The 12,974-nt window shown below is 29.1% G+C and overlaps 1 protein-coding gene and 1 long non-coding RNA gene across 7 annotated transcripts in view; one reads left to right on the forward strand and one right to left on the reverse strand.

Moving 5' to 3' along the window:
• LOC125862076 (putative F-box/LRR-repeat protein At3g18150) overlaps positions 1-12,974 on the reverse strand; it is a 140,706-nt gene that overhangs the window by 44,847 nt on the left and 82,885 nt on the right. Inside the window, exons 1-5 of one of the 6 annotated variants that reach the window (XM_049542090.1) lie at positions 10,462-10,667; positions 9,847-10,370; positions 9,286-9,450; positions 8,542-8,885; positions 6,711-7,209 (exon numbers count right to left, since the gene is read on the reverse strand). In XM_049542090.1, the coding sequence (XP_049398047.1) occupies positions 6,933-7,209; positions 8,542-8,885; positions 9,286-9,450; positions 9,847-10,305 (1,245 nt within the window). In that variant the 5' untranslated portion in view covers positions 10,306-10,370; positions 10,462-10,667 and the 3' untranslated portion in view covers positions 6,711-6,932. Of the gene's footprint in view, positions 1-6,710; positions 7,210-8,541; positions 8,886-9,285; positions 9,451-9,846; positions 10,829-12,974 lie in introns of those variants that run through there. The other 5 variants (XM_049542098.1, XM_049542057.1, XM_049542083.1 and 2 more) reach the window with 5 other exon arrangements.
• Positions 1-12,974, forward strand: part of LOC125862172 (uncharacterized) — a 67,664-nt gene that overhangs the window by 43,302 nt on the left and 11,388 nt on the right. Inside the window, exon 2 of the long non-coding RNA XR_007446022.1 lies at positions 8,551-8,789. This is a non-coding gene — a long non-coding RNA (uncharacterized LOC125862172). The remainder of the gene's footprint in view (positions 1-8,550; positions 8,790-12,974) is intronic.

A 12,974-nucleotide genomic window follows, 5' to 3' on the forward strand; every position in this document is an offset into this window, starting at 1 on the left:
ACGTGTGAAGATATATATATTTAATAAGCTGTCATATGTATAATTAAAATGTTATTGTTATAAACAAAAAGAGTTTGAAACTGTTTAGGAGAGAGAATATTTGATAAATATTAATATCCTAATTATACTCCATATAAAAGGCATAAAATATTAATAGTATGAGAGAGAAAAATTTGTAAAACAAAATTAAATTAAATACAAAAATTAAATGTTTGTTATGTATGTAATTTAAAAATTAATTGTAATTAAATATAAATATATTGATATTTTGTTAATAAAAGTCTTAAGGAGTATATTTTTGTAATTTTCACTTAATTAAAAGTCCTATTTATTTATGGAAGTATAAAATTTATTATAAATTCATCTACTACACATTAATTCTTTAGTTATAACGTTATAAATTCTCTTAGTTATTACTAATTATTGCGAATGTCTCTTTTACATTCTTTAGTGATAATATTATGAATTCTCATAGTTATTACATTAATTATTTCTATTCATCTTTCCTTATATTAACTTTTGACCAATAATTTTTCATATTATTATACCGCCCCATATATGTGATAACACGGTGTTGTTATTTTTCCTTGGACAAATCATGCTTGGCTGAATAAATTGAAAATTGTTTACAAGAATATGAACTATATCTTTTGTTGGGTGTAAGATAAACATGTGATTATATATATGATTTCACAGATAGAATATATTCTTTAATTAATTTTTAGTTTTTCGGGGTTAAAAAAAATGAAACATTTCTCAGTTAACTATGGACAATCAGATATCTATCTTTGATTTATGTACACATACAATCAAGAAGTCAAATATGAGAGCCAACAAAAAGAACGTCATCTATTATGTTATAACTTATAAAATAAAATATTAATATACAAAAATAGTTCTAAAAAATAAAATGTAGTTGTTCTCCACATGTTCATATGACATCTAAACAGGTAAAGTGGAATACACGTGCAAAACACATCTGGTTAGCTGACAAGAAAAATACACAACAAATATCGTCTATAAGGTAATATTAGTGAGATACGACTAATTACATGATTGAACTCCATCAAATTGAAATAAATATACATTACTGCATTTAACTAGTAAATTTTTTCATTGACCATCTTCATAGGTTCGTGTTAATAACACATATATATGACGATCCACATTGGATATTCACAAAAGAATCTGCAATATTATTTAGTGCAAAGCTTATTATTCAAATCTTTGCTTAAATTTTCTGAATTGATATTCACGTGCAACGCACGTGTCGAAAATCTAGTATATATATATATATATATATATATATATATATATATATATAAATTAATGAAAATATATATCTCATAAAAATTAACTATTAAATAAATAATAAAAATTAAACTAATACAGACTTCAACTAGCGTTATTAGAAGTCATATGAACTTTTCTTCATCGAAAATACTGAAATGTTAAGAAATAGTAAATTAGTAGAACAAAAGGACAATGTTTACATAGTAATAATGATTTTTAAGTAAACTTTCTGGCAATCTTAATCACATAAGTAGCATTGATAAACAAACTCATTCTTTTGTCTTGAGAATCGAAAAAATAAATCGTGATAATTCTCTAACTCTTGAGAAGTTTAATAATTTTGGAACAAGATATTCAGAAACATATATCTAAATCAAAAGAGAAATTGTTAACAAAACAAATGAATTTAGACTACAATAAAAATTAAATTAATACAAACTTCCACTAGTGTATTACAAGTCATACAAACTTTTCTTCGTCGAAAATACTGAAATATTAAGAAATAGTAAATCAATAAAACAAAAGGGCAATGTTTATATAGTAATAACTATTTTGAAGCAAACTTCGTGATAATCTAAATCACGTAAGTAGCATTGATAAATAAATTCACTCTTTTATCTTGGGTATCAAAAAAATGAATCGTGACAATTCTCAAACTCTTGAGAAGTTTATTAATTTTGGAAAAAAATATTCAGAAACGTATATCTACATCACAAGAGAATTTGTTAACAAAAATAAATGAATTTAGACTACAATAAAAATTAAACTAATACAAACTTCAACTAACGTTATTACAAGTCATATAAACTTTTCTTCGTCGAAAATACTTATATATTAAGAAATAGTAAATCAGTAAAACAAAAGGGCAATGTTTTTTGAGAAACTTTCACATATAGCAAGCACAAAATTCATAGTTGTATGCTATAGCAAAATTTGCATAATTGCGCTCCATAGCAAACATATATATGTATAATTCGCTATACATCTACAAAAAAACAGTTGTATAATTCGCTATACATATACAAAGAAAACAGTTGTATAATTCGCTATACATATACAAAAGAAAGCAGTTGTATACAAAAGATCAATTGTATAATCTGTATATGTATAAAACGAGAAAGAGAGAAAGGAAAAAGAAAACTGAGCAGGGAAATATTTATATTGTATAATTATAAGTGTATATGACAAAGATATATGTATTTGCATGTGTATATACAATTTTCTCTTGCTTTATACAAACAAAAGCGCAATTTATACATTTCCTTTTTGTTTGTTTAAGCGAGAGTGGCGAGGGTGGCGAGCGAGATTTGGGAGAGTGGCAAGCGAGATCTGGGAGAGGGGAGAGAGGGGAACGAAAATATATGTATATATACAATTTCCTCTCGCTTTATACAAACACAAACACATTTTATACATTTGTGTTTGTATAAAATCGAGAGAGGCGAGCGAGACTGCCACCAAACGAGAGTGGCGAGCGAGATTCCACTAGGGAGAGTGGCGAAAATAGCAATAGTTTGCTATAGGGTACAATTAAATCAAAGTATATTTATAGCATTTTATTTGAATTAATAGTTTGCTATTATATATAATTTTCCCATGTTTTTTATAGTAATAACTATTTTGAAGCAAACTTCCTGACAATCTAAATCACATAAGTAACATTGATAAATAAAGTCATTCTTTTGTCTTGAGCATCAAAAAAACAAATCGTGACAATTCTCTAACTCTTGAGAAGTTTAAACTCCTCTATTTATAGTCAACAAAGGGTAGTATGAACAAGTGTTTTTTTGGTCTTATCTGAAAAGTCATGACCTTTCCGAGAAGTCACAACCCTTCCAAAAAGTCACAACTTAGTGAAAAAGTCACAACTCTTTGGAAAATAAAGTCACAACTCTTTGGGAAAGACACAACTCTTTGGAAAAGTCACAACGCATCGAAAAATCACAATCCTTTGAAAAAAGTCATAACTTATCAGAAAAGTCACAACTCACCGAAAAATTCACAACCTAAGTTAGGAATATTATAGTAATTTAACATTCAAGTTAGGAGTTCCTGCTTTTAAGGTTATATATATATAACTCGATCTCGTTGGTTCAAAATATTGTTCATCTATGAAGACATGCTTTCCAAGTCTTCCATTATGGTCGTAAGTTAAAAATCATGTACTAATAGAATTTGCATCCCTGCCAAGAGAGCAACTATCAGCCTAGTGATGATTATCTCAGACCAATCAAACAAATGAAGCATTTATTTACTTGTTAATACTTAATACACGATATATTTTGAACCAAATCATATATATATATATATATATATATATATATATATATAAAGGAGAAACACAGACAAGGTAATATGACACCTCTCTATGACCTCCATTTGCATTTATCTTTTTTCTCTTTTTTTGGCTGTTTTTAAAAAATTAATTACTTATTGTATTGTAAAAATAAATTACTAAATTTATTACAAATAAATAATTTATTAATGAAGGAACATTTACAACAAAAGCTCTTCACATTCTTTTTTTTAATTTGTTTGTCTCACTTGTAATAAAGAGAAACATAATTTATCTTTTTTCCCCATTTTTGGCTTTTTTTTTAATTCAAATTAATTATTGTATTATAAAAGTAAATTACTTAATTTATTATAAATAAATATTTTATTAATGGAAGAACATTTACAACAAAAACTCTCCAAATTCTTTTTTTATTTGTTTGTCTCACTTCTCATGAAATGATAATAATTTCTTTTTAAATTTTAAGTATTTTTCTCTTTATTTTTTAATTTATTCACAATGAGTTATTGCCCATGACTTACCCCTCTTTAATTTTTACTTTTAATTATATTCATAACTTTCATAATTTTTATTTCTATAACCTCCAAACTTAAATTTGTAAGTTTATGATGTTTTATGGTATTTCTCTATTTTGCCTATAAATTTATATTAGTTTCATGAATATTCACATTCAAAATTATCCTTTCTCTTCTTCATCGTATTGGTTTGATTTGTACCAAAAAAGAAGTACATAAAGGTAAGAAATATTTCAATCTCAAGTCTTATTTTTTTCATTTCCTCTATTTTGTCTATATAAATTCATATTTGGTTTGTGAATGAAACTAACATGTAACCAAAAAAAAAAAGTACATGAAGTTAATAAATATTTCATTCTCAAGTCCTTATTTTTGCATTTCCTCAATTTTATCTATATAAATTCATATTTACTTTCATGAAGATTCACATACAAAATTATTATTTCTCTTCTTCATCATATTTGTTTGTGAATTAACTAACATGTAACAAAAAAAAAGTACATGAAGGTAAGATATATTTCATTCTCAAGTCTTTCGTTTTATTTCTATGTACTTAGACATGCTGTCTTAATATTTTGTTTATGTTTGTATTATCATTCATCAAGCAAGTATGATTTTAAAAAAATGTCTTTGTAATTTTTAACGATGTGTTGTAAGTATGCAATTATTCTTTCTAATAGTCTGTTTTCCGGATATAATATAGTTTAATTTGATAATAATATTTGTTAGATTTCAAGAAATGATTATTATGTAGTATTGTTAGTACTATTGAAAAAATAATATACAAATATATTACATATAATTTAAATTTCTTTCTTTCTTTTGATATATTTATTTTTAATTAGTATATAATAATTTATTTATTTATTTTTATTCAATTGATTGCATATGATGAAGAGTTTGACATATGAAGCAAAATATGATGGCGAATCTACTTGCAAATGAAGATGATAGAAGAGGAAAAAGAAGAAGCATAATTAGAGATTATTTTTGTTAGATTTTTTTTTTTGCTTTGACTTGTATTAGTAACTTACCTACTTTGCTAGAATTTTTTAAATTTTGGTTTGAATAAATAATTTAGCTAAATGTATTGTCAATGCTAATCATTTGATCCTTTACTATTTTACTTTTTTTTTTTTGTTATGAAGCACAATTAATATAATTATCATATTTCAACAACAACAAAAAATTATGATGATTAGGAGTTCATTTTTATTATACTTGCAAAAAAATAATTGAAAAATAAAATATTAGTTTCATGATGCTATTTTTTTGCGTATGTAACAATCTGTTTCTGTCACCGTTTTTTTTGTTTGAAATGTATTTATAATTTTTTATGCAGTCACCAATTATTATTATTTTGTTCATTTTTTTGTATTTTTTCCCCTTATTTTCATTTATTTATTTTACAAATAAAATCAATGCATAAGTGTTAATACATTTAATGTCTAATAAAATCATACATTTGAATTATTTATAACTCAGGTCTCTTGATCTTACTTGTAACTTATAATATTAAATATTATTCATAACTTTTGTATGTTTCATTTTTCATAATTCTTATAAATATTTAATTAATGTTTAAAAAATTATAATAAACAAATAAACAAATATAATAACAAAGACATAAAAAAAAGTTTTACTTAATTCTTTTTTCACGTGGTGTGAACTACAAAATATTGTGATTACGTGCTATTGAAATCTTGGTCGACTCATGGCTTTTCAAATTCAATGGATCAAAACTTCATTTTCTACAGCTAAGTTTTATGAATAGTAAATAAAAGATATGAAAGTTGCGAGTATAAGGAAATTTTAAACTCCAAGAGCTCTAAATTTGTGTTTAGAAGAAAGAAGATTGTGGATCTCCGTTCGATTTGATAAAGGGAGAAAACTGCAACTTGTAAGTGTATCCTCCATGAAAGATGCCTGGAGAAATGGCTAGCTTGTTCTCTTTGAAGGAGTGATTATACCAGAGAAAGTGAAAAACCGTAGAAAATTAGAAGAAGGGAAAAAGAGATTATAGCTTTGAGAAATAGCTAGATCTTCTCTTGCTATCTGGTTTGAATAGAGGGTATCGCCTCCTATGTTGCTTGAACACTTAAAAGCTGTTTTTCGGTTCGTGTTGGATACTCCAAAACTAGTGCATTATTAGAGGATCCAACACAAGTGTGGCAGCATTTTGGAGAGTGAGAAACATAGACTGCCACAATAGTTTCCAACTTTTTTGTTCTTTTTCCCTGAGGTGATTTTTCTAGTTGATGATGCTCAATAACAGATAGCAAAAAAGATATTATGAAAGAAGCCTAGATTATGTCATCACTCGTCACTCATGAACAATTAGATTCACTATCCTGGTTATCGTTTATCAACGTTTTCACCTAAGTAGGTCAAAGAAAGACATGATTTGAGAGGCAACACAAGAAAACTAATAATTCATTGGTACCGAAGAAAAAGAGAGAAATATAAGCAAGGCTGTGATGACAGGAATGTAAATCAAAAGACTTCCTAACATTCTGACTCAGTGGAAAATATGAGAACATTCTGGTGAGGATTGAAAATGACTAAATCTGATAATGTTAACATTCTGAAACTGTCTGCTAGAATAAATCCGAAAAAATAAGGACTAGTTTTTTAGCAAGGACATGTAATTTAATAACTTGACAGCACCAAGTTATGTACAACTAAGCAAAAGCATCCCTGTTTGGATATGCAGGGTACTAATGACAAACATCACAAACCTGGGTGAACAAGTGCTGAATGTTAACTCGGTTGCACAACTCAGCTTTTGAAGGTAATCTTGGATGAGGGTCTTAAAACCTTGATGATAATCACGGCTCGTCTTCCTCATCATCATCAGAATCTTGATCAGTATTATCCTCATCATCATCAGAATCTTGATCAAAATTATCCTCATCATCATCAGAATCATGATAATAATAATCACTGAAACTGTCTTCCTCATCATCAGAATCTTGAAAATAATCACTGCAACTGTCTTCCTCATCATCAGAATCTTGAAAATAATCACTGCAACTGTCTTCCTCATCATCAGAATCTTGACAAGGATTATCCGTAGCTTTAATCACAGAGGATACATCTACAAGCCTACACGTGAAATCATGCAAATCATGTGAAAGCTTCAAATAATGAAGATTTGGGGCAAAAATTTCCAAGGAACTATCACTTTCACTTCCATCATCATCCATCCAATAACCTTCCAATTTCAGGCTTTCAACTTTGAAAGAATTAATTTCCAGGCTATAAAAAATCCCCAACCTTATGAAATTAAATAGTTTACAAAGCAGGGCAGACTGACAGTAAGTTCACAATTTCGGCATCCCCTATCACCATATCCTCCAAAGTTATGCTCTTTAGAGGCTTTCACGCTATGACAATATATGAGAAATAAGGGACTTTCTACTAGATGCAATTTTCTCAATGCTGAACAGGTAAAGAAAGATTCAGTAAATAGACAAAGAGGATCAGAATAAACTATAAAATGTTCCACAATTTTTTAACAGCAAAACTGAGCCAGTTCCTTTTTCTTTTTCCCTGAGGTAGCTTTTCTAGTTGGTGATGCTCAAAGAACAGATCACATAAACAATGTTATGAAAGAAGCCTAGATTATTGTCATTAAGATCACAGTTGTCACTCACGAAAAATTAAATTCACTTTATTGGCCATAGTGCATCCATTTTGTCAACAAAGTAGGTCATAAAAGACAGGATTTGGAGGACAACACAATTATAATTCCCATCCATTGGTAACGAAGATAAAGAGAGAGATACAAGAAAGGTTGTGACAGCAGGAATGTAAATCCAAAGACGTCCAAGCCATATGCCAAGTGACAAACAAATGATAAAGTTATAACCTGAATCAGCAGAAAAAATGAGACAAGAGGGGCGGGGGACAACTTTCTGGTGGTGATGGAAATGACTTGCTCTGAATTTTCTAGCAGACGCATTAACGGAAGGATAAAAATTGGTAAAAGATTTAGCCTAATAATGACCTAAACTTCTACTAAAAAAAATCAACAGCATTGTAAGCCTCAATTACAGACTGTTAAAATTATTTGAGGTAGACAAACAATGTAGACCTCTTTCTTCCAAGTAAAGAGCCTATGAGAGAACCATTTCGCAATCAAAGTTTGATGCTATTGACAAAGCAAGGAAGAAACATTTAATTACAACTTAAAAGAAATTCGCAATGCACATGCACAACATCTAATCTAAAATGTAACAAACCAAGACTTCATGAGAAACCAAGCTACTATACCATTTGATATACCATAACAGTAAGTTTCAAAAGAACAATAATTAATAACATAGAGAAGTTTAAGATTAGCGATTGCGTGAAGTTGATCAAAAACTTAATATAAGGGAAAATTTCTCGTGCCCTGAGACAAAAATACTTGTAGTCTAGCTATAGAAAGCTCACTCTTGATAGGTAATCACAAACTCAGCAGAGGGTCTCAATTTACTAGCCAATCGCGATAAAAATCGGGACACACACTTGATTCCACAAATCTCACACCTTCGTCTTTTTGAAACGATAACGAACTTCTCCAAAATCACTGCATTCTTTAACAAAAAGTTTGAAAGTTTGAAAAGCTTCCTGATATATTCCCAGTTGAGATGCTCCTTCATGCACATCCCAGAGGAGATGGCAATCTCAACATTCTTTAGGTTGGGAAACACAGACCTTGAATTATAACTCTGCAAATCAATACTATCACCTTTGACCAAATATTCTCTCTCAAAATAGCACCTGGAATCATCAAACTGGAGAAAAAGAAAATAGTCAGGACTAAATACAAGCCAGCCTAAAAATATGATTTTCACAGTATGACTGGTGCAGAAAAATTTCAAAACTAACAGACATGAATGGTGGTTGGAAAATGATTGTGTATCATAACTATTTGTGGCATAGGTATCCGCAATAAAAGAATGATAGTGCAACAATCCTTTTCATTTTAGAGTGCCTTTGCCACAAAGAAAGCAACAAGACCAACCATATTAAAGTGTAGCTTTACAATGACAAAAGCAAAGCTTCTTAGTGATAATTAAGGGATATATTTGAGTTATCCTTCAAAAACAATTTGCGGGAAGGGGGAAGAGAGGTTGTTAAAACTTCATTAAATGAATAGATGTAAGAAGAAAAGAAGAAGTTCCAGAAAGTTACAGGCTGATTTTCTATTTCTAAGTTGAGTGTCTCCACAAGAGGCGAGGCTCGCAAAAGTCCAGCTGCCCCATACAAACTAAACTTTTCCAAATGCAACTCCAGCACTAGATGTTTGCATTCCAATTCTGGAATTGGCACTCCTTTGAACTGCAATATGCATAGGACCTGGTGCAATAATTCCAATGAAACTAGTAAACAATGGGGAAAGTAATAAAGAAAGCACTTCACAGCAAAGAAATAGTGCTGTTACAAAATCTAACAAAAATTCTAGTTCCGGGTAAGATAAAGGAAATAACACAGTTCCAAAGCTGACAAAGGATAGCAGAAAGGTACAAAAGTCCCCACAAGTTTCTGTAATTTGTCCAGATGGGTTGATGAAATTCGCACAAAGGTTCTCCATTGTATAATGTTTACATTCTGAAACTGTCTGCTAAAATTCAATCTGAGAAAACAAGGGCTCTAATTTTTTTGAGAAAGATCATGTAAGTTTAATAACTTGCAACACCAAGCAAAAGCATCCCAGTTTGACTATGCAGGGCACTAACGACAAACATCACCAACCTGAGTGAACAAAGTTCCGAATGTTAATTCGGTTGCCCGACTTAGCTTTTGAAGGTAATCTTGGATGAGGGTCTTAAAAGCTTGATGATAATCACTGCAACTGTCTTCATCCTCTTCATCAGAATCAGAATATTGATCATAATCATTGTGCAGATCTTTGATACATGTAATGTCGAAAGTTATCTTAGCATTAACCACAGAGGATGCATCAACAAGACTACACTTGAAATCATGAAAATCTTGCGAAAGCTCCAAATGCTGAAGATACGGGACACAAATTTCAAATGAGTGATCACTTTCACCACCATCATCCACCCAATAACCTTCCAATTTCAAGCTTTTTACCTTTATCGAATTAATTTCCAAACGACGAAAACCCCCAACATTATTAAATACTATAGTTTCCAATGCAGGACAACCTGATAATAAATTCTTAATTTCGGTATCGACTAGCACCATTTCCTCCAATTTTATAGTCTTTAGAGACTTCCAAGCTATAACAATATTAGAAACCAAGGAACTTTCTGCAAGATGCAATGTTATCAAAGACGAACAAATGAAAAAACTTTGAGACATAATGTAAGGAGGAGGAGAATAGAGTACAACATGTTGTACATTTTTTTTAACAGCAAAAGTAAGCCATTGGCTTATTTGAGACTTGTAGTTATGCAGGGCACTGCAGTGGATCTGAAATTTTGTAATTTTGGAAGCAGTGGAATGAGACAATACATAGTCAACAAATGATCGAAATCCTTTGTTTCTTCCCCAAAAGCGTCTAGGAGAGAAAATGAAGGAATCAAGTGAAGTCCAGAGATACTGCCACCTTTTAGAGAGAATACATGTTGTGAATGCTTCTTCTGTCGGCAAAAGGGAGAGAATTTGAAGTAGAAGTGAGTCCGGCAAGTCACTCAGACGATCATCTAGGGTTTCTTCCGCCATGATTTTGTTTTTTGTGTTTCTAAACTCCCGCTTCGGTAGTAGCCTCTTCAATTGTACAGTTAAGTTATATGTTTTATATATTCGCCTAAAATTTAAATTATACTGTAATTAAATAAGGGTTATACTAAGGCCCGTAGTCCATATGATTAGAGAGCATGATACAAAATTGTATGAGATGAAGTTAAAATTTTATTTAAATATGTAATTTAAATTTTTAAGTAGTATTATTTACTTGTAAACATAAAAATTTCGTAAGTTTGTGAAATTATTTAAATTGACCATTATTCATATAACTTACTAAATAAGCAAACTATCCCTAAGCTATTCTAATAAAAGTACAATATTTTTATTGATCGGACTCTAATTCAATAATTAAAAAAGTTGAACATGAGTTATAGTATACTACTCTTTATTTTTATTTTTAAAATATATACTACTATTATTATTAAGTAATAATAAATTTGGTTGTTGAGAGTAATGATTATATCTGATAAAATGATTTAAAAGTGGGTTAATGTAATGGTTATTTCATAAATTTTGTTGGATATGTGATTTCATCTCGTGATTTAAAATTTGTGTTATGCGATTTCAAATCATGAGATAAAATCTCAAATTTTTCAAAAAAAAATAATTTTAGAATTTCATATCATGAATTCACATTTTCTAAATACAAAAATTTAACCAAAAATTTATATTTTATAAAAAAAATTGTATAAATAAAAAGGCTTTCATACCAACTGTTAAAATATACAGGCAAAAGCAACATTCAAGATCACCAATCTTTACATCAAACAACGTGTTGAACGTTTTGCACAATTCGCCAAAACAAAGTGATCCAAGTTGTGATCTTCTACTATTTTCCTATAACCTTTTAACTAAAACTTGTGTGGTAAGAGTCTTTCTTCTGGAAAAGGGATGATCTTCTCTAATGTAAAATACCATATTTATTCCCAATAGGGAAAATGTAATAACTCTGAAGTGTTGTAAATAGTGGTGGATGTCATATGTGGGCCCACTATTGTTACTGTAGGAGTATCACCTCTCCAAGTTATATTTTGCCTATATAATAAGCATCTCACAAAGCAATAAAAAGACACTAAAATTAGTTGCATCTCCTATTCCTCTACTTTCTGACTTCCTCTTAATTTACTCTTTCCATTTGATTCTAGTTTTGTGTTGATTTTATAACACGTTATCAGCATGAAGTTCAAATCAAATTTATTATCTTGAAATTGAGTTTTTTTTTTCTTCGAAAGGAGCTATCTCTTTTGAAAAAAAGGTATGAGTATGCACTTACCAATTTAGGGGTGTACATAGGTCGATTTGGTTTGATTTTTCATTAAAAAAAATCTAAACCAATTATGTCGATTTATTAAATTTAAAAACCAAATCAAATCACATAAAGTTGGTTTTTTTCGGTTTCGGCTTTAATCGGTTCTTTCGGGTTTTTTAGGTTTTTCTGTTTTTTTGATTTTTTTATAACTATACGGTGTTTGAAAAAGAGATCAAATATATTTTCACTTACTTATGCGATAAGCTAAACTTAAAAAATGTTTAATGAATAGAAATCTTCGAAAAGATGATAAAATTCACATGAGTACAATTATTTTTTTTAAAAATATCAACGATCAATATGTTAAATTAATAAGATTAAACGTTATAATCAAACTGAATACAAAACGAATTATTTACAAAGTAAACTGTTAACTTCGAATTTGAAAAACTATAACAATACCATTATAACTTCTGATCTTAATACAAAATAAAATATTTACAAGCTCAAATTTGAAATAATATATATAAACATTGAAAACTATAAACTAACTAAAAATATATTAACAAAGTAGATTATAAATAATATTTTTTATCTATAAATAAAATAAAATTATATATTTATATTATGTCAGTTTGGTTTGGGTTCGATTTGACTTTTTTTCTTTGAATACCAAACCAAATCAAGAGTGGTCAGTTGTTTTTTTTCAATGCCAAACCAACCAAACCAAATCACAAATCGGTTTTTTTTCGGTTTGATTTGGTTCATCGGTTCGATTTGACTTTACGATTTGGTATGTCACCCCTACTTACCATTGTTAGTGCTTAAAGAAATATTTTTTCTCTGTTTATGCTATATTTGGTATCAATTATAAGTTTTATTAAGAATATCATTTAATGCCATCATTCCTATTACC

The sequence above is a fragment of the Solanum stenotomum genome, chromosome 1, assembly GCF_019186545.1.
Source record: "Solanum stenotomum isolate F172 chromosome 1, ASM1918654v1, whole genome shotgun sequence".
NCBI lineage: Eukaryota > Viridiplantae > Streptophyta > Magnoliopsida > Solanales > Solanaceae > Solanum > Solanum stenotomum.